The sequence below is a fragment of the Xenopus laevis genome, chromosome 5S (assembly GCF_017654675.1).
Source record: "Xenopus laevis strain J_2021 chromosome 5S, Xenopus_laevis_v10.1, whole genome shotgun sequence".
NCBI classification, from domain to species: domain Eukaryota; kingdom Metazoa; phylum Chordata; class Amphibia; order Anura; family Pipidae; genus Xenopus; species Xenopus laevis.
In genome coordinates, this window is record NC_054380.1 from 132796493 (window position 1) to 132820294 (window position 23802).

The 23802-nt window shown below is 42.6% G+C and overlaps 1 protein-coding gene across 1 annotated transcript in view; it reads left to right on the forward strand.

The window, feature by feature from the left end:
• The window catches only part of LOC108718261 (kelch-like protein 29), a 610001-nt gene that overhangs the window by 582310 nt on the left and 3889 nt on the right, over window positions 1–23802 (forward strand). Inside the window, exon 14 of the mRNA XM_041565068.1 lies at window positions 21040–21184. Within this exon, the coding sequence (XP_041421002.1) occupies window positions 21040–21184 (145 nt within the window). The remainder of the gene's footprint in view (window positions 1–21039; window positions 21185–23802) is intronic.

The following is a 23802-nucleotide window of genomic DNA, read 5'->3' on the forward strand; positions in this document are numbered from 1 at the left end:
CAGCGGAATGTTCCGTATCAGCCGCCGCTCGCACTGTCCCCCCCCATGCGATAAGGTTAATGAATGGAGATTTAACACGCCGACAGAAATGGTTAGTACGTTTTATAGCCGGGGATTCTGAGCCCATATTTTAATCTGATGGCAAAATGTCTTACGGTAGAGATTTGCCGCAGAAAAAGTTCTCTTTTGTCCGTCTAATTAAATACCTTGCTCTTTGTCAGGGGACTTGATAAGTTTGATTGCTTCTTGCTTCTTCGATGCCTCTAGTTCACGCAGCTGAAACACACTGGGTGTCTTCCCAGCGAAGCTTTTAAAGTGCGTAAGCATCAGGCCAACGAAACACGGCGGATGAATGTTACATGTGCTATTGGTTTAGTATTTAGTAAGTCCCTATTTCGCTCTGGTGCACATTCGCCCCACCCAGGGCAACAACAAGGATCACCCTGACCAGAGACAAGATGGCAGCACATGGCTCCCTATAGTAGTACCCTGGGTTGGTTGTTCGGTGCAGTTTTCAGAAAAGAGAATCTCCAACCCAAAGTTGGAGGTTTGTGATTATACTCACTGGGGCGGGAGGGGACAAATTGACAACCCCCATTGAGTGAGCCTTTCCTTGTCCTTTAATCTTTTTTTAATGTTAAAATAAATCACATTAAGGGGGTTATGCCTATTTACCTCTGGTCTTATTTTTCGTAGGTTGGCAACCAAAAAACCCAGCCCGTTCGTAGTGGCCTTATTATGCCTCTAATAATGGGTGAATTGGACTTCTCTCCTCTATAATAAACTACAGCAGCAAAAGGATCAACCTGGGAAACCAATGCTATGGTCCAGAGGCACTTGCCCCAAGAAATGCAACTAATTGGGGAGGTACCAACCTAAGGGAAATATGACCCGAATTAAATAGGATTTTTTAAATATTACTTTTAGAGGCACATTTATCAAAGGTTGAATTTCGAATTCATGTGAGTTTTGAAAAACTCCCATAAACTCCCAAGAACTCTTAATTCGACCAATCGAAATTTATTATAAAAATCCAATTTTTCAAACTCGGGTGAATTGGATCGACCTGGAAACTTGGATTGAATCGAATTGAGTTCAATTATAATTTTAAAAACTCCATTTGAGATTTTTCTCCAAAAATGTCAGGAAGGCTGCAAACAACTTCCAATTGATCCCTGGACGTATGTATGTATGTATGTATGTATAACTTTATTTGTAAAGCGCTGTTAAGGAGCCACAGCACTGTACAGTGCATAAATATATAAAAGTATATACGGGGGAGACAAATCACATAATGAATAAATACAGAATCATAGGACAAAGAACGTAAATGCTATGTGGTAAGAGACATAGTGGGAAGAAGGTCCCTGCCCCGTAGAGCTTACAGTCTAAGTGGATGTGAGGCTAACATACAGGTACAAATTGGAGATGAAAAAGTGCACAAGGTAAGGCATAGTCAGTAAGGACAGGACTAGGCTCATGTTTTAGTGGTCCAAAAGGAAGGCTCTTAGTTTTTTCTTGAAGAGATTAAGAGAGGGTTCCTTACGGAGGAATTGGATGGAATTCCAGAGGGAAGGAGCAGCAAGATAGAAGGGTTTGAGCCGAGAGGTGGCAGTGGATGTGGATGGTGTGAAGAGAAGGTGGCTCTGAGAGGAGTGGAGAAGACGACCAGAAACGTATAGTGAGACAAGAGAAGAAATGTAGTGAGGAGCAGAGGAGTGAAGGGCTTTGAATGTTAGTAGAAGGATTTTATATGCTGTCCTTTTGCTTAACAGGCAGCCACACTAAGGATTTTAGTTGGGGTTGAGCAGGTTCCCTTTTAGGTGAGAGCAGAAGGATCCTGGTAGCAGAGTTGATTGGAGGGGCGAAAGATGGGAGTCAGGAAGACCAGTTTGGAGGAGATTGCAATAGTCTAAACGGGATAAGATAAGGGCATGGATTAGTGTTTTGACTGTTGTTTGTGAAAGAAATGGGCGTATCTTGGCTATATTGCGGAGGAAGAAACGTCAGGTTTCGGCAGTATTATTAATATCATAAGAGAAGGAGAGGGACTGGTCAAAGATGACCCCCTAGCAGCGTGCTGAGTTAACCGGGTTAATAGTCATGCCATCAATAGTAATGGTGAAAGGAAGAGAAGGGCTCGGTTTGGATGGATAGACCATGAGCTCAGTCTTGGCCAAGTTCAGTCTCCCATTGATTTTTACAGCAATTCGGCAGGTTTTAGGTGGAGAAGGGCCAGAGTATGATAAATCACCAAAATCTAATAAAATTTTTTTTAAAAACTCGAATCGAATTTGAATAATTCCCTAGTCGAATTTGAGTTTTGACAATTCGCCCCTTGATAATCATAAAAAGGAGAACTCGGTATTAACAAAAAAATAGACTAAAAATGCTACACATGGTTTCTATGCCAGCCAGTAACATAACTAGTTCACCCGGGGCCCGGGTACAGGCCAGGCAAGGTCCCCACCCTTCTGTATGCAATTTGTACACCTGATTCCTGTCAGTGTGAGCGTCCAGCGGGCCCTGAGGGGGTGCGGCCCTGGGTTGAGATCGCATTCCTTAAAACCCTGATTGTTCCGCCTCTGGTATAAGCCCAAGGCAACCACAGCCCTTTAGCAGTAAAGATCTGTGTCTCCAAAGATGCCCCAGTAGCTCCCCATCTTCTTTTCTGCTGATTCACTGCACATGCTCTGTGCTGCCGTAGGACTCCTGCCCATCTTGTTTTGAACCAAACTGCCCATTGTTTTACATAGAAATCTGAAAATCCAACACTGCTCTCCAGGCAAAGGTACACAACATGATTTTGTTGTCAGCGGGAAATCTGCCCTAAGCCCACGCCTCCCTTTCACTATTTTCTATAAAATGGGTGGGGTCTTTTTCCTTTTTTTCCTACAAGTCTAAAGTGGGAGCAGCAGAATGATGACATCACTGGGCAGGACAGTAGGCACAGGGGCGCTCCGCCAATGAGGCGAGCTGAGCCGCTTGCCTCAGGCGGCAGCGCCAGACAGGATTCCAGGGGCGGCAAAAAGCCGCTCCTGCACCTTTAAGAGCCGAATTTCCGGTTTTTAAACCGGAAATTCGGCTGCGCTATTGCGAGAGAGCGCAATTGCGCTCTCCGCAATCGTGTTCCTGCCTCCCCTCGCCGACAGGTAAGTCGGGTCGGTGCGGGGGGCGGCATTGCAGGAGCCGCCTCAGACGGCTCCTTCCCCAGAAAGGGCGCTGAGTAGGCAGCAGCCATCTTGAGGGAGGCAAAGTAAGAAACCATTGGTTGACTCCTCCCAGCACTTGTATATCACAGGACCAGAGATTAGGGTTCAGGGAAAGAGCTGTATATGTATATTTATTAACCACACAGCATCATCTCGCACCACCCCCATTTTATGACTTGCTCTGAGAAACACAAATATTCCTACTGTTACTCAAGGCAAATAGGGGTTTCCAGCCCCCATAATTATAAATGATCTTTAGCGGAGCTTGTTTATTCCTATAACACAAATCTTTACCTTGTTTAATTATATGGGGCTATTTACATTGCTTCACCTGTTCTCTCTGCCTCTGCCGCTTCATTAATTTCAAATTGAAGGCGGCTCTGCAAGTTTTCTATTTAAATTGTGACAGTCGCACAGAACAGCACAGGGGAAAAACACAGCAATTTCGGCTGTAATTGAACCGCTGAATAGTAAATGGAGAATACGGCACATTTGTGTGTTTTGATCTCCCCTCCACATTAATATTTATTATTCTCAAATTTATATCTGCATGTAGGTAAATAGATTCAGCGCTTCTACAATTATATTTATAGCAACGAGAATCAGTTTATTTAGGAGTTTCTCTATATACCAGTTACTGTCGCCATCTTGTGCTTTGTACACCCACTGTACCCGCTATCACTGGCTAGGATTCTAAGCTCTAATGAGAATAATGCCCACTTAGTCTCCTGTATCTGTCAGTATCTCTATAACCATCTGTTGGTATTTTATAAATAACTGTTATTACTAATAATAATAATAATAAATCCTACAGTCCCTTCCCAGAGAGTATTATCCCACTGTTGCTATAGGTACCATCTCTCCCTACTATACCTGCTATCCCTCAGTCACACTCCCTTCCCAGAGACTATTATCCACTGTTACTATAGACACCATCTCTCCCTACTATACCTGCTATCCCACAGTCACACTCCCTTCCCAGAGACTATTATCCACTGTTACTATAGACACCATCTCTCCCTACTATACCTGCTATCCCACAGTCACACTCCCTTCCCAGAGACTATTATCCACTGTTACTATAGACACCATCTCTCCCTACTATACCTGCTATCCACAGTCACACTCCCTTCCCAGAGACTATTATCCACTGTTACTATAGACACCATCTCTCCCTACTATACCTGCTATCCCACAGTCACACTCCCTTCCCAGAGACTATTATCCACTGTTACTATAGACACCATCTCTCCCTACTATACCTGCTATCCCACAGTCACACTCCCTTCCCAGAGACTATTATCCACTGTTACTATAGACACCATCTCTCCCTACTATACCTGCTATCCCACAGTCACACTCCCTTCCCAGAGACTATTATCCACTGTTACTATAGACACCATCTCTCCCTACTATACCTGCTATCCCACAGTCACACTCCCTTCCCAGAGACTATTATCCACTGTTACTATAGACACCATCTCTCCCTACTATACCTGCTATCCCACAGTCACACTCCCTTCCCAGAGACTATTATCCACTGTTACTATAGACACCATCTCTCCCTACTATACCTGCTATCCCACAGTCACACTCCCTTCCCAGAGACTATTATCCACTGTTACTATAGACACCATCTCTCCCTACTATACCTGCTATCCCACAGTCACACTCCCTTCCCAGAGACTATTATCCACTGTTACTATAGGCACCATCTCTCCCTACTATACCTGCTATCCCACAGTCACACTCCCTTCCCAGACTATTATCCACTGTTACTATAGACACCATCTCTCCCTACTATACCTGCTATCCCACAGTCACACTCCCTTCCCAGAGACTATTATCCACTGTTACTATAGACACCATCTCTCCCTATTATACCTGCTATCCCACAGTCACACTCCCTTCCCAGAGACTATTATCCACTGTTACTATAGACACCATCTCTCCCTACTATACCTGCTATCCCACAGTCACACTCCCTTCCCAGAGACTATTATCCACTGTTACTATAGACACCATCTCTCCCTACTATACCTGCTATCCCACAGTCACACTCCCTTCCCAGAGACTATTATCCACTGTTACTATAGACACCATCTCTCCCTACTATACCTGCTATCCCACAGTCACACTCCCTTCCGAGAGACTATTATCCACTGTTACTATAGACACCATCTCTCCCTACTATACCTGCTATCCCACAGTCACACTCCCTTCCCAGAGACTATTATCAACTGTTACTATAGGCACCATCTCTCCCTACTATACCTGCTATCCCACAGTCACACTCCCTTCCCAGAGACTATTATCCCACTGTTACTATAGACACCATCTATCCCTACTATACCTGCTATCCCACAGTCACACTCCCTTCCCAGAGACTATTATCCCACTGTTACTATAGACACCATCTCTCCCTACTATACCTGCTATCCCACAGTCACACTCCCTTCCCAGAGACTATTATCCCACTGTTACTATAGACACCATCTCTCCCTACTATACCTGCTATCCCACAGTCACACTCCCTTCCCAGAGACTATTATCCCACTGTTACTATAGACACCATCTCTCCCTACTATACCTGCTATCCCACAGTCACACTCCCTTCCCAGAGACTATTATCCACTGTTACTATAGACACCATCTCTCCCTGCTATACCTGCTATCCCACAGTCACACTCCCTTCCCAGAGACTATTATCCACTGTTACTATAGACACCATCTCTCCCTACTATACCTGCTATCCCACAGTCACACTCCCTTCCCAGAGACTATTATCCATTGTTACTATAGACACCATCTCTCCCTACTATACCTGCTATCCCACAGTCACACTCCCTTCCCAGAGACTATTATCCACTGTTACTATAGGCACCATCTCTCCCTACTATACCTGCTATCCCACAGTCACACTCCCTTCCCAGAGACTATTATCCCACTGTTACTATAGACACCATCTCTCCCTACTATACCTGCTATCCCACAGTCACACTCCCTTCCCAGAGACTATTATCCCACTGTTACTATAGACACCATCTATCCCTACTATACCTGCTATCCCACAGTCACACTCCCTTCCCAGAGACTATTATCCCACTGTTACTATAGACACCATCTCTCCCTACTATACCTGCTATCCCACAGTCACACTCCCTTCCCAGAGACTATTATCCCACTGTTACTATAGACACCATCTATCCCTACTATACCTGCTATCCCACAGTCACACTCCCTTCCAGAGACTATTATCCCACTGTTACTATAGACACCATCTCTCCCTACTATACCTGCTATCCCACAGTCACACTCCCTTCCCAGAGACTATTATCCACTGTTACTATAGGCACCATCTCTCCCTACTATACCTGCTATCCCACAGTCACACTCCCTTCCCAGAGACTATTATCCACTGTTACTATAGGCACCATCTCTCCCTACTATACCTGCTATCCCACAGTCACACTCCCTTCCCAGAGACTATTATCCACTGTTACTATAGGCACCATCTCTCCCTACTATACCTGCTATCCCACAGTCACACTCCATTCCCAGAGACTATTATCCACTATCTCTCCCTACTATACCTGCTATCCCACAGTCATATTCCCTTCCCAAAGACTATTATCCCACTGTTACTATAGACACCATCTCTCCCTACTATACCTGCTATCGCACAGACACACTCCCTTCCCAGAGACTATTATCCCACTGTTACTATAGGCCCCATCTCTCCCTACTATACCTGCTATCCCACAGTCACACTCCCTTCCCAAAAACTATTATCCACTGTTACTATAGGCACCATCTCTCCCTACTATACCTGCTATCCCACAGTCACACTCCCTTCCCAGAGACTATTATCCACTGTTACTATAGGCACCATCTCTCCCTACTATACCTGCTATCCCTCAGTCACACTCCCTTCCCAGAGACTATTATCCACTGTTACTATAGACACCATCTCTCCCTACTATACCTGCTATCCCACAGTCACACTCCCTTCCCAGAGACTATTATCCACTGTTACTATAGACACCATCTCTCCCTACTATACCTGCTATCCCTCAGTCACACTCCCTTCCCAGAGACTATTATCCACTGTTACTATAGACACCATCTCTCCCTACTATACCTGCTATCCCACAGTCACACTCCCTTCCCAGAGACTATTATCCACTGTTACTATAGGCACCATCTCTCCCTACTATACCTGCTATCCCACAGTCACACTCCCTTCCCAGAGACTATTATCCACTGTTACTATAGGCACCATCTCTCCCTACTATACCTGCTATCCCACAGTCACACTCCCTTCCCAGAGACTATTATCCCACTGTTACTATAGACACCATTTCTCCCTACTATACCTGCTATCCCACAGTCACACTCCCTTCCCAGAGACTATTATCCACTGTTACTATAGACACCATCTCTCCCTACTATACCTGCTATCCCACAGTCACACTCCCTTCCCAGAGACTATTATCCCACTGTTACTATAGACACCATCTCTCCCTACTATACCTGCTATCGCACAGTCACACTCCCTTCCCAGAGACTATTATCCCACTGTTACTATAGGCACCATCTCTCCCTACTATACCTGTTATCCCACAGTCACACTCCCTTCCCAGAGACTATTATCCACTGTTACTATAGGCACCATCTCTCCCTACTATACCGGCTATCCAACAGTCACACTACCTTCCCAGAGACTATTATCCACTGTTACTATAGGCACCATCTTTCCCTACTATACCTGTTATCCCACAGTCACACTCCCTTCCCAGAGACTATTATCCACTGTTACTATAGGCACCATCTCTCCCTACTATACCTGCTATCCCACAGTCACACTCCCTTCCCAGAGACTATTATCCACTGTTACTATAGGCACCATCTCTCCCTACTATACCTGCTATCCCACAGTCACACTCCCTTCCCAGAGACTATTATCCACTGTTACTATAGGCACCATCTCTCCCTACTATACCGGCTATCCAACAGTCACACAACCTTCCCAGAGACTATTATCCACTGTTACTATAGGCACCATCTTTCCCTACTATACCTGTTATCCCACAGTCACACTCCCTTCCCAGAGACTATTATCCACTGTTACTATAGGCACCATCTCTCCCTACTATACCTGCTATCCCACAGTCACACTCCATTCCCAGAGACTATTATCCACTATCTCTCCCTACTATACCTGCTATCCCACAGTCATATTCCCTTCCCAAAGACTATTATCCCACTGTTACTATAGACACCATCTCTCCCTACTATACCTGCTATCGCACAGACACACTCCCTTCCCAGAGACTATTATCCCACTGTTACTATAGGCCCCATCTCTCCCTACTATACCTGCTATCCCACAGTCACACTCCCTTCCCAAAAACTATTATCCACTGTTACTATAGGCACCATCTCTCCCTACTATACCTGCTATCCCACAGTCACACTCCCTTCCCAGAGACTATTATCCACTGTTACTATAGGCACCATCTCTCCCTACTATACCTGCTACCCCTCAGTCACACTCCCTTCCCAGAGACTATTATCCACTGTTACTATAGACACCATCTCTCCCTACTATACCTGCTATCCCACAGTCACACTCCCTTCCCAGAGACTATTATCCACTGTTACTATAGACACCATCTCTCCCTACTATACCTGCTATCCCTCAGTCACACTCCCTTCCCAGAGACTATTATCCACTGTTACTATAGACACCATCTCTCCCTACTATACCTGCTATCCCACAGTCACACTCCCTTCCCAGAGACTATTATCCCACTGTTACTATAGGCACCACCAAGTGCTGTCTTGGCAAACAAGGAATTTGTGCCGCTAATAGAATGACAATGATATACATGTGCACAGGGCCGGGCCAAGCCGACGGGGTGCCCTAGGCACCCAGTCAGCTACCCCTGCCCTCCCCCATGTGAGCGTGCACAGAGGGAGGAAGGTGAGTGATGGACAGGGCAGGGGAGGGGAGTGGAGGGGTGGAGGAAATTTGAACATAAACCTGCCCAGCGCACCCACATCCTTGCGCCCTAGGCAGGTGCCTCTTCTGCCTACCCCTAGTTCCGGCCCTGCATGTACAACAGTTACGGGTTTATTTATTTACAGAAAATCTGTTTGTGTGGAAACCAAAATATGGGTACAATTAAATGGTGTAATATGTTTTCTTCCTTGCCCCTCCCCCTGGCAAATTTTCTCTCGACGCCCATGCACAGTGTATATGTATAGTATAATAAAAATGTATATATACAATATTCTCTAAAGGAGCAGTGTTGGCTCATTACTTAGCATTCTGACTATGAAGAGTCTTTATCAGAGGAATCTCTATATCAAAGTGCTTCTGTCTCCAGCTCATGATTAATGAGGTGCCGTGTGCATGTTGTGACCTTGGAGAGAGTAGAGAAGAGATAGTGTTGGATTGTGGTTGCTGGGATTAGACTCAAGGGTTAGTGTTTCTTTAGTTTCAAAGGAGCACACAAGACGGCCATATGGAAGCAGTACATTGGTAGCTATTATTACTTACTGTATGTTGCACAAAAGTCATTTCTTCTCTGGGCACATCATTGTGGGCAAATGGCTCGTGTCTATAGATTATTGTGTTGTTGTTAGGTGTCATTGTAATGGGAAACATGCAGTTCAATGTGCTTAAAGGGACAGTAACACCAGAAAATGAAAATGTTTTAATGGAATGACAATATAATGCAGTGTTGCCCTGCACTGGTTCAACTGTTGTGTTTGCTTCAGAAACTCTACTATAGTTTATATAAACAAGTTTCTGTGTACCCATGGGGGCGGCCATTCAAGCACAGGATACACAGTAGCTAACAGATAAGTACTACTATAGTTTATATAAACAAGCTGCTGTGTAGCCATGGGGGCAGCCATTCAAGCACACTGGATACACAGTAGATAACAGATACGTACTACTATAATTTATATAAACAAACTGCTGTGTAGCCATGGGGCAGCCATTCAAGCACAGGATACACAGTAGATAACAGATAAGTACTACTATAGTTTATATAAACAAGCTGCTGTGTAGCCATGGGGGCAGCCATTCAAGCACAGGATACACAGTAGATAACAGATAAGTACTACTATAGTTTATATAAACAAGCTGCTGTGTAGCCATGGGGGCAGCCATTCAACCACAGGATACACAGTAGATAACAGATAAGTACTACTATAGTTTATATAAACAAGCTGCTGTGTAGCCATGGGGGCAGCCATTCAAGCACAGGATACACAGTAGATAACAGATAAGTACTACTATAGTTTATATAAACAAGCTGCTGTGTAGCCATGGGGGCAGCCATTCAAGCACAGGATACACAGTAGATAACAGATAAGTACTACTATAGTTTATATAAACAAGCTGCTGTGTAGCCATGGGGGCAGCCATTCAACCACAGGATACACAGTAGATAACAGATAAGTACTACTATAGTTTATATAAACAAGCTGCTGTGTAGCCATGGGGGCAGCCATTCAAGCACAGGATACACAGTAGATAACAGATAAGTACTACTATAGTTTATATAAACAAGCTGCTGTGTAGCCATGGGGACAGCCATTCAAGTACAGGATACACAGTAGATAACAGATAAGTACTACTATAGTTTATATAAACAAGCTGCTGTGTAGCCATGGGGCAGCCATTCAAGCACAGGATACACAGTAGATAACAGATAAGTACTACTATAGTTTATATAAACAAGCTGCTGTGTAGCCATGGGGGCAGCCATTCAAGCACAGGATACACAGTAGATAACAGATAAGTACTACTATAGTTTATATAAACAAGCTGCTGTGTAGCCATGGGGGCAGCCATTCAACCACAGGATACACAGTAGATAACAGATAAGTACTACTATAGTTTATATAAACAAGCTGCTGTGTAGCCATGGGGGCAGCCATTCAAGCACAGGATACACAGTAGATAACAGATAAGTACTACTATAGTTTATATAAACAAGCTGCTGTGTAGCCATGGGGACAGCCATTCAAGTACAGGATACACAGTAGATAACAGATAAGCTATGTAGAATCCCATTGTATACTACAGAGCTTATCTGTTATCTGCTGTGTATCCTGTACCGTTTCTCCTTTTTCAGCTTTGAATGGCTGCTCCATTCAGTTGTTTATATAAACTATAGTAGTACTTATCTGTTATCTACTGTGTATCCTGTGCTTGAATGGCTGTCCCCATGGCTACACAGCACAGTAATGTACAGAACCAAAATTAGAAAAAAAAAGTTGCCTGTCCAAATATTTAGACCTAATGATATATTTATATATATATATATATATATATATATATATATATATAAGGTAGCCAATCTCACATGCTTCAAATTGTAGAAAACTAGACTTTTTTTTTTTTCATCGGCACAAACTGACATTTTGGCTTTTTTCCCTTTCTTTCTTCTCTTTTTCCTTTTAGTATCTTTAGTTTTATTTCTTTGTAAATGAGGTGGAGGAGGATCCAAGTTTATTCACTTAAAGGGATACTGTCATCGGAAAAAAGTTTTTTCAAAACACATCAGTTAATAGTGCTGCTCCAGCAGAATTTTGCACTGAAATCCATTTCTCAAAGGAGCAAAGAGATTTTTTTTATATTTAGTTTTGAAATCTGACATGAGGCTAGACATATTTTCTTAGCTGCCCCCAGTCATGTGACTTGTCTCCTTTACTGCTGTACTGCAAGTTGGAGTGATATCACCCCTCCCCCCCAGCAGCCTAACAACAGAACAATGGGAAGGTAACCAGAAAACAGCTCCCTAACACAAGATAACAGCTGCCTGGTAGATCTAAGAACAACACTCAATAGTAAAATCCAGGTCCCACTGAGACACATTCAGTTACATTGAGTAGGAGAAACAACAGCCTGCCAGAAAGCAGTTCCATCCTAAAGTGCTGGCTCTTTCTGAAATCACATGACCAGGCAAAATGACCTGAGATGCACCTACACACCAATATTACAACTAAATACACTTGCTGGTTCAGGAATGACATTTTATATTGTAGAGTGAATTATGTGCAGTGTAAACAGTGTCATTTAGAAATAAAAACTACATCATAAAAATCATGACAGAATCCATTTAACAATCTTTTGATATGTTGTTTCCTATCTATTTTGTTTCAATTCCGTTTCATGTTACACTGTATTTTTTGATTAATAGTGTAGTAAAACCACTAGTGGCGACCGATTATTTATAGTTTCTACACACCGAATAGGAGGTTCTTTTTATGGTATGTTATTACTGAGTTTTTAGTGATACAAGCTATACGGCAAGCATAGTAGTTTAGTTGGTGTTTGTTATATTTGTTCACTTTGAGAAAGGCCGATGATACAGCTGAGACATCAGTTTGTGCCTATGAATAAATCACATTTTCTACCATTTAAGCCGTGTGAGTGCAGATACCGAATCGTGTACATTTTTACCCAAGGACTGCACCCAGTGAGTTTTAATGAGAGTGCTGGTATCCTCAATAGATATATAAACTGTATATACCGGAATACTTGGGACCTGGGGCTTTCAGATTAACTGATCTTTCTATAATTTGGATCTTCATACCTTAGGTCTACTAGAAAATAATTTAAAGGGGAACTCCACAAAAACATAACTTAAGCTTTTTGAAATGTAAACATAATTTCAAGCAACTTTGCAATATACATCAATTAAAAAATATGCAGACTTTTCATGATTTTTAATGGTTTCTGACAGTTCCCTAAGCCTAGCCCCCTGCTCTCCTGCTGATCTGTCTGACTCTGTCTGACTACTTTGCTGAGCTGTCTGACTACTGTTACTTTGTATCAACAGCCATCTGTCCTCAGCCTGCATCCTCCAAACCCCACAATTCCCTGCACATGTGATTTCAATAAGGAAAGGGACATCACAGTGCAATGCATTGTGGGTTATGTAGTTCCTGCATGCTGTCTGTAAGCTGTGGAGAAGTTGTTACAATTTGTAACATCAGTGTTTAGTCCCTCCTTCCCTGCCAGGATTTCAATTGATTCAGAAAGAGAAGAACTGTTAAACAGCTGGATTTCAGCATAGAAAATGGCATTTATTCATACTTTTTGAAGAAACCGGTAACTGTGAGTGATGGATATATTAGTGATTTCTGTATTTGGAAGCAGGAGTTCCCCTTTAAACATGAAATAAACCCAACAGGCTGGTTTTGCCTCCAATAAGGATTAATTATATCTTAGTTGGGATCAAGTACAAGCTACTGTTTTATTATTACAGAGAAAAAGGAAATTATTAAAGGGGAACTATCACGAAAATTAAAATGTAATATAATCTTCCCCATACTGAAGTAGGAAACTTTCTAAATACCATCAATTAAAAATGCTGTACTGTTTCTGAAATAATCAAGTTTATCTTCACTATTCCTCTCTCAGCATCTGTTTCTCTTCATTCTGTCTTCTTGCAGGAGTTGGGTGTCAGATATTCATTGACAGTTTGATCCAATATATCTTATAGGGGGGCTCCTTTCCTAGCAGATGAATTAGAGCTCACTCAAGAGTCAAGATAGTCAAGAGTGAGTTTATTGTCATTTCATCCATATACGTTTGTACAATACACAGTGAAACTAAACAACGTTCCTCTAGGACCATGGTGCTACACATAACATAGATGTACCGGACAACAGACAAAAAGTGCAAAAATATGCAACTCCTGCAAGACAGGACAGCACAGTTCAGGGACAGGACAAGACAGTGCACACTCAGCAGATTTAATATGTTAAGTAAATAATGCTAAACGTCAGACATGATGGGTGTATCACTGTGATATGACAGTAGTAAGAACATGATAAAGAACATGATAAAATGCAGATGTGCTCATAGAGAACAATTGTTTCAAATAACGGATTCCAGTAGAAACAAAATCTAACAAAATAACTGCCTTTTGCACAAATCCTGCATGTATTCGTAGTATTGTAATTTAAACATTTGGATTCATCCGATATCGCCCAGCCGTTGGTGGGCATATCGGGTTAAGATCCGATCTTTTGGCGACCTTGCCAAACGAGCGGATCTTATAGTGTTTGGCCACCTTTAGGCTGCTGGAGGGAAAGGGAGGGGGATGATATCACTCCAACTTGCAGTACAGCAGTAAAGAGTGACTGAAGTTTATCAGAGCACAAGTCACATGACTGGGGGCAGCGGGGAAACTGACAACAAGTCTAGCCCCATGTCCAATTTCAAAGTAAATATAAAAAAATCTGTTTGCTCTCATGAGAAACGTATTTCAGTGTAGAATTCTGCTGGAGCAACATGCATTTGAAATAAAAAAAAATCCCATGACAGTATCCCTTTAACAATGGATCGTGCTGTGTAATTCGCAGCCTGTGCTTCATATCTGGAAATAAACAGATTGGAGTTCATTATGGGGGGGGCAGCTTTATTCTCACCCATGTCTCTATCAGCACAAGGAAAGCGTGGGAGCTCTTATTAATTAGGGCACATCCACACGCGCAGGGGAGACACAGAGAGACGCTGTGGGTTTTTTCCCTCCCCTGGACTGACAGTGACACCTACTGACAGAGGGGGGGGGGATGGGAAAAGGCATTAAATCTTAGCAATTTTCTGGTCAGTGGCTGTGTGGAAGCATGAAATGGGATGGCAGTTCCACCCAAACAGTTTGCTAAAATGAACATTTTCTAAGGAGGATTGGGCTGCTGTATGTAATGATAGGACATGAGCGTCCCTCTCTCTTCATCTTCCTCTCTGTAACTATTCCCTATCAGCTCAGCCATCCACCTCCACCCCCTGACTAAAGGCAATATAAACCCCAAACTGAAACATTCAGCCCAATGAAAGAAAATCTCATCCAATGTACATTCAATAAATATGTGCCGGGCAGTGATGTATAAATGTATTTCTATTGAAAGCAGCGTCTGTCTGTCCCTTTTATTCCTTGACTCTGTCTCTTGATACAATGTAGCAGAAAGCCTGGAGTGCTTCTTCATCTTCACAGATTTGTCAATCAGCTGCCTTCTGCTACATTGTTTCAAAAGTCAGAGCAACCAGGGTCGGAGACTAGAAATGGACAGACAGATGCTGCTTTCAGTACCATTAATATATACTAATAACTTTAAAACCTTGGGTTTATATTGCTGAACATATATTGGAAAGTTGCTTAAAATTACATTTTCTTTTATTGGGCTCAATTTCATTTTTAGCTTTAAATCCCCTTTAAGTGCTAACTATGTCTACTTTTTTAAAGGGGAACTATCGCGAAAATGAAAATTTAATATAAGCTTCATCATACTGAAATAAGAACTTTCTGAATACAATCAATTAAATATAATGTACGGTTTCTGAAATAATTATGTTCATCTTCACTATTCCTCTCTCAGCATCTGTTTCTCTTCATTCTGTCTTCATGCAGCAGTTGGGTGTCAGATATTCAGTGACAGTTAGATCCAATATATTTTATAGGGGGGCTCCTTTTGCCTAGAAGATGTATTAGAGCTCACTCTATTAAACTCACCAGACATCATGTCTCTCTACATCAGTGATCCCCAACCAGTAGCTCGTGAGCAACATGTTGCTCTCCAACCCCTTGGATGTTGCTCCCAGTAGCCTCAAAGCAGGGGCTTATTTTTGAATTCCAGGCTTGGAGGCAAGTTTTGGTTGCATAAAACCAGCTGTACTGCCAAACCAAGCCTCAATATAGGTTGACAATACACATGGGGCTACCAAATGGCCAATCACAGCACTTACTTGGCACCCCAAGAACATTTTTCATGCTAGTGTTGCTCCCCAACTCCTTTTAATTCTGAATGTTGCTCACTGGTTCAAAAGGTTGGGGATCCCTGCTCTACATGCAGGATTTGTGCAAAAGGCAGTTATTTTGTTAGATTTTGTTTGTACAGGAATCAGTTATTTGAGTGAGCTTTAATACATCTGCTAGGAAAGGAGCCTCCCTATAAGATATATTGGATCTAACTGTCAATGAATATCTGACACCCAACTGCTGCATGAAGACAAAATAAAGAGAAACAGATGCTGAGAGAGGAATAGTGAAGATAAACTTGATTATTTCAGAAACAATGCAGAATATTTTATTGATTGTATTGAGAAAGTTTCTTATTTCAGTATGATGAAGCTTTTATTACATTTTCAATTTAACAATAGTTCCCCTTTAATAACTTTTTATGTGGTCGGTGTGACCAACTGACCAGGGGTGCACCGTTGAGAAAATAGACTCTATGACAGCTGGGAGCCGGGGGGTATAGGGTGCTAAGCAATTTCAATATACTGTATATGAATATTAATTTGGGGACTCATTCTGCCACTGACCTTAACTGCACTGAGATTAGTGTTCTTACATGTACATTAGGTTTGTGCTGCTGCTGCTAAAACTGGATTTATATATATTTATAGTTATGTTATTAGGGTTCAGCAACTCAATTTGACAGCTCCATACCCCTGCCTCAGTAGTAATGGCACCGGGAGCCCCATATATCAAGGGTTGAATTTTATTAAATTCCATTGAATACAAAATTTAGAGAAATTAATTAAAAAAATGGAATAGTGAAGATAAACTTGATTATTCCAGAAAAAAATGCAGAATATATAATTGATTATACTTAGAATTTCTTATTTCAGAATGATGAAGCTTATATTAAATAGGGATGCACCGAATCCACTATTTTGGATTCGGCCGAACCCCCGAATCCTTTGTGAAAGATTCGGCCGAATACCGAACCGAATCTGTACCCTAATTTGCATATGCATACGAACCGAATACTGGATTCGGTGCATCCCTAATATTAAATACTAATTTTGCGATAGTTCCCCTTTAAGTACTGGTATCACATATTCTCAGTTTCCTCTCTTTGTCTCACCCTCTGCCCCTATCTCCCTTTCTCATTTTCACCTCCACTGCAGGGAACGTATTTTTTGCTTAATTATATAAATCCGCACAAATTGGTGGGTCAGACCTTGCTGTGCCATTAAGTGCCACTTTGCATATGCAAATTAGGGGTTGGAAGGGGAAAACATTTTTTACTTCCCCGTTTTCTGACAAAAAGTCATGTGATTTCCCTCCCTGCCCCTAATTTCCATATGCAAATTAGGGTTTGGATTCTGTTCGGCCTGGCAGAAGGATTTGGCCGAATCTGAATCCTGCTGAAAAAGGCCGAATCCTGGCCGAATCCCGAACCGAATACTGGATTCGGTGCATTCCTAATATTAAATACTAATTTTGCGATAGTTCCCCTTTAAGTACTGGTATCACATATTCTCAGTTTCCTCTCTTTGTCTCACCCTCTGCCCCCATCTCCCTTTCTCATTTTCACCTCCACTGCAGGGAACGTATTTACTGCCTAATTATATAAATCCGCACAAATTGGTGGGTCAGACCTTGCTGTGCCATTAAGTGCCACTTTTCTAATAGGCAAAGGTTTAATTAAGCCAATAATCAATAGAGGCTATTGACAGTGAAAGGGTTAATTAGGCAGTCCCTTGGCTGTCATATTTTACTCTATAGTGTTGGTGTAAGTATAGGCAACTGCCCAACTGCTGTGTAGTCGCAACCTCCAGTTCCTGTAATGACACAGAGCTCTAACAATCTCATCACAGTAACATTGTGTATTTACCCAAGGTCAGCTTGGCTTGACAACTAAGTGTCACCCTTCTCCCAGCTGCCAGGAGGGACTGGAAATTGCTTCTCTGCGAAACGTGCTGAATTTAATAGCAGTCGTTGGCATTGCTCACAGTGCAGTTGAACTAACCCTGTTCTGTATGTTCCGTGTATACAGGGACTGAATTTGGGTCTGGAAGAAAAACATGTGTGTGTTTATTTGTATATTTATACTTATGTGTCAGTGATGTCATCAGTGTTAGTGAGGTCAGCTGGTGTAAAATGTAAGAATATTAAAAGTCGTCTCATACAGTGAATGTTCTCAAAACATAAGTCACCTTTTGTCACCATTCACTGACACAGCACTGTGATTAACTGCGATTACTGGTGGATTAAACGTGTTCATCTGAAAAGCCCTACTATTGACATACAGTGAGTGTTTATACTGTATATAGTAAAGAAACACATTTCTAAGGGATCAATGAGAAATAACCTGAAAGATAAAAACAATATAGGAACCTCATGAGGAAACAGGGGCGAACCTGGCCCCTCCACCGCCTGAGGCAGCAGCAGTTGTTGCTGCCCCCCCTCCCCCGGAAATTCACTCTTAAAGTACCAGGCACGAATATGAAGAGCTCTACCTGATCCCTTACACACTTGTTGTAAGTGTAGGGTGCTGATCCGGAAGACCCTTCCCTCGCATAAGGGTCATTGAGTCAATACCAGAAGAAATTCGAATGCACACCTAAGATTGCAGTGGTGTCCAAAATAGTGATTTATTTGTAGCCCAAAATATACATCACAAAAGGGCCCAGAGGGGTCCGAAACGTTGCCCTTTTGTGATGTATATTTTGGGCTACAAATAAATCACTATTTTGGACACCACTGCAATCTTAGGTGTGCATCCGAATTTCTTCTCTTAAAGTACCAGGAGCAGCATTTTTGCTGCCCCTGGTACCTAGTCGGGTGCTGCTGCCTGAGGCGACAGCCTCAACTCGCCTCATTGGCGAAGCACCCCTGTGAGGAAACTTCGGACAACTTCGCAAAAGGAAGCGCCCGAGTGCTAGAATATAAATCGCCAGTGGGATGGCAGTTCGAGGAGATCAGTCGCCCGAAGAAGAGTCGATTTGTCGCCGGGCGGCTAAATCTCCCCGAATCTCCACGTGTGTCTCTGGAGCTTTTAGAATTGATACAATAGTTGCTAATATTCCACAGATACTGCTGAGAAATGTATCAACTAATTGTATCAACTAAATGTGGTATATTCTAAGGGCAAGGCCAGACATGGCGTTTTTAAAAAAGAAATGCCGGGCGTAGATACGCCACTGAAACCACATGCGTCCGTCAACATGCGTTTTTCATGCATTTTTCAGCACGTAGGTTTCTTTTCCCAGCATCCACTTCTCATTGTTCTCATTGAGAATTTGGGCTCCATATTTAAAATACGCTGCGTATTTACGCAAAGTGTGGTTTCAAACGTGTAGATCCCATAGAGTCTATTGATTTGGTAGGTTTGTGACGTTTCTGCTGAAAAACGCCAATACTGGCGTCCTGTGGCAGATTTTGGCTTGCAAGCGCCCTGTGTGAATTGTCATAGTGCGCTTTCCATTAGTTTCAGTGGTAGTGTGTTTATGCGTATTTACGCCTGGCGGAGCTTTTTTAAAAATGCAGCGTAAAAACGCCACGTCTGGCCTTTGCCCTAACAGTTTAGATGCTCCTGGATCACTGAGCTGCCAGACTGAAACATAGAGTCACAAACATTAAACTTAAATTTTGGAAAAACGGTAAAAAAAATAAAAGATGGAATGTAATTGAAAAAACGTCTTTATTTTTGGGGAACAATCTGAAAACAACTGAACTGAAAAAAGTGTTTGGAAGGTGAACAACCCCTTTAATATTTTTTCACAAGGTGTAAAAAAACAATGGATTTATACAAAGATTGTGTTATCTATCAGGTCTGTGCTACATAAATGTTACTTTTGTGATCTCTAATCTTGCTTTTTTTCTGAATATTGTCCCTGAAATGGGGAGGTTAGACATTTCAGCTAAAAAATAGGTTAAAGGAGAAAGGAAAGCTACTGAGGCATTTCATTGGCAATAGATTAGATGCAATAGTGCAAGCTAGAATGCTGTATTTATTCTATAGAATGTTTTACCATACTTGAGTAAAAAGCTCTAGAATCTCTCTGTTTGTTTAGGATAGCAGCTGCCATATTAGCTTGGTGTGACATCACTTCCTGCCTGAGTCTCTCCCTGCTCACTCATAGCTTTGGGCTCAGATTACAGCAGAGAAGGGTGAAAGAGGAGTAAACTGAGCATGCTCACGCCCGGGGCAAGGAGTTTTAAGCTGAAAACAGGAAGTCTGATACAGAAGCCCATGTGTACACAATAGAAGGAAAGAAATCATACCTCCCAACTGTCCCGTTTTTAGAGGGACAGTCCCTCTTTTGACAGCTCAACCCACAGTCCCTCGTTTGTACTGGAAAGTCCCGATTTTCTCTGCACTGAACAGCCAGAAAAAGAAACAATGTTTCTAACTTAATTGGATTTTGGCAGAGAGCCCAGAACAGCCACAAGGTGCAGATAAGATACTTTTGTAACAATTTTAAGATACGCAAATAAGTCATTGTAACAATTATTATTATTATTATTATTATTATTATTATTATTAACATGTATTTATACAATATAAGATAACAAGTCCCTTGGGAAAAGTTAGACTCACAGCTTAAAGGGAAATTCACCTTCATTAGCAAAACTGTAATAACTGAAGAAAAAAAACACAGAAATATGTTCAAACGTTCATATACTGCCAAATTTTGTAAATTGAACATGGTAATTAGGGGGTGTTGCCACAAAAACAGGTGTGGTCATAAAAATTAGCCGCACTGCAACTTTTTTGTCCCTCTTTTTATTTCCAAAATGTTGGGAGGTATAAAAAATACTGTGGTTTTTTTTTTTTGACAGAGGACTCAGAGCAGCATTACTTTGAGGGTTTTCTGGTGTATTTATATAGAGCTTTATGATAAAGCTTACTTAATTTAAACCTTTCCTTCTCTTTAAAGGTGTATTGTATAGGCCTGAATCTTTGTGGCCTGCCCAAAATACAGGCCTGCATTTAATCAGGTTGAATACACCATTGCTTGGCTTCTGACATTCCCTTTCTCTTCTTTTGTGCCTGACAGATAACAAATATGCCCCAGCGGTCACTCTCAATGGCTTCATCTTCATCCTGGGAGGGGCCTACGCCAGAGCCACTACCATCTATGACCCAGAGAAGGGGAGTATAAAAGCCGGCCCCAACATGAATCACTCCAGGCAATTCTGCAGGTGAGAGAACAGAAATGCAGCTGAAGCATGTAACAAGGAACGCACAGGATTGTGGGTATATGAGACAGGGTTCATTGTAGGGATGCACCGAATCCGCTATTTGCGATTCGGCCGAATCCCCGAATCCTTTGTGAAAGATTCGGCCGAATACCGAACCGAATCCTAATTTGCATATGCAAATAGGGGTGGGAAAGGAAAAAGTGGGAACATTTTTTTCACTTCCTTGTTTTCAAGCCCTGTCAGCAGACACCACAAATAGTGACGGAGACGTTAGCCGACAAGATCTTCCTTTTCAGACAGATTGTGCGGGTCGACAGCTGTTGGTTGAGTGACTCAAACCCAGAGAGTATTTATGACAAGACTAAGCTATAGAATTAGTTTAGTTTATTCTTACATAAACATTAATGTAGGTATGAGTAAACATACATTCCTTTTCACTTACACGTTACTTCCTGCCGTTTCCCATGAGTCTTTCATGTCACATGACTTTCTGTCATTTCCTGTTACTCTCGCGAGATACAACGGGAAATCTCATATTCTCTGAACGAGAGGGATCACATCCTTGCCCTATAGAGGATCATTTCTTTAACCTTCACTGCCCCTTTACCGCTGGTGATTCCAGACAGCCAAGCACTTCCTTCAGCCGCCATTTTGTGATGTGCTGGGTCACTTGCTGATCACCTGACAGGAAGTGAAGGAACTGTAACAGAAAGTGAGGGAGTAAAATACACTAAATAAGTAATTAAAGGTGTAGTTAAAGATCAAGTTAATCTGAAAGTCTTCAAGTTTTATTTTTCCTTTACTTGAAAAATTGCATTAAAACCTGGCCGGCCAGGAACCAAACATGTAACAATATAAACACATAAAATGTTATTCTCAAGGTGATTTAGGTGGGTGGTCACTTATTTAAAATGGCAATAATAGGAATTTTCCCAGAAGTATCCTAGGTTGTATTAAAGGGGAAGGAAACCTCGTCGGCGCTAACCCCCTTCCCCCTCCCGTGTATTGCCCCCCCTCCCTCCTCCCCCCTGGCCTACCCCTCCCGCTGGGCAAATGCCCCTAACTTGTTACTTACCCTTCTGCGCAGGTCCAGTCCAGGGAGTTCACAGGCGACATCTTCTTCCACGCGATCTTCTTCCTCCTTTGACCGGCGTTTTGGCGCATGCGCAGTAGGATCGCTTCGCCGGTACGGATCTACTGGAGGAGGGAGGGGGGGCAATACACGGGAGGGGGGGAGGGGGGTTAGCGCCGACAAGGTTTCCTTCCCCTTTAAGTGATTCCCCCAGTCTAGGACAAAGAATGTGCAAGGCAAAATTGGATTGAACTGGCACCCTTTCTATAACGTGAATATTCTGTAAACTGACTCTGCTAGGCTGTATGTGATGTGGCCCGATTATCGACATGGCCCCTTTAAGAGTAGGGTTATAAAGTGAGGTAAGATACCACTTCCTGTTTGTAACTGCTTGATAAAGCTTTATAGAGGCGAAACGCGCCGCAGCATTAAGGTGTGTCACTCCTAAGGTTGAAACAACATATTGGTGAATTTACCCCAAAATCATGAAAATCGGCAAATTGCCGGGACTCTGTGAATCGTGAAACCGTAAAAATCGGCAAATTGCTGGGATTCTGTGTGAGCAAGTCCGGAAGAACGCACGTGCTGGGATATATCAGGCGCCATTTTGGATTGACGGAGAGAGGTATTCTTAAAGTGGAGTTATCACGAAGCGGCTATTCAATCCGGCGCTAAGTGAGCGTGCCCAACTGTGCCCTTGAGGAGAAACCGGAAAGCAGGATCTGGTGAAATCAGTCCAGTATTGGGGGCCAAGATCAAAAACAGCGGAGCACAGAGGAGGCCAGTAAAAATATAAAAAAATCGAAGTTTATTTAATATACATAAAAATGGCAACCCATTTGCAGGGCCGGATTCCATGGCACGGTGCCCCGAGACCGCATGGACCTGGCGCCGGGTGCTCACAAGCGCACGCCCCCCTCCCCCGCTGCATGGTCCTAGTGGCGAAAAGTCACTGGGCGCAACTCCTCAGCACGTGCATAAGTGCGCTGTCAAGCACTGGGGAACTTTGAGTCCCCAGTGCTCCTTAGTGATGCATGCCGCCCCCAAAATGTTGCCACCCTAGGCCCGGGCCTATGTGGCCTCGCAACAAATCCGTGCCTGCCTGTTTGGGAAAATTACCTCTCACCTGACTACCAAATTGGAGAACTATAACTTACACCAATTTTGCCTTGCACATTCACTGTCCTAGACTGGGGGAATCACTTAATACAACATAGGATACTTTTGGGAAAATTCCTATAATTGCCATTTTAAATAAGTGACCACCCACCTAAATCACCTTGAGAATAACATTTTATGTGTTTATATTGTTACATGTTTGGTTCCTGGCCGGCCAGGTTATAATGCAAATTTTTAAGTAAAGGACTTTAGTACTTCATATGGCAGTGTTTCATTACAGAATTATCCTATGGCACCTGATATGTATATTATATAAATATATTTTCCATGACAAGGCTTTGTTACATAAAACAATTCTAAATAGGATGTTTAGTGTTCAAATTTCCCTTTTACATCAGCTGCTTGGGTTCTGAGCTCACTGCTTTAA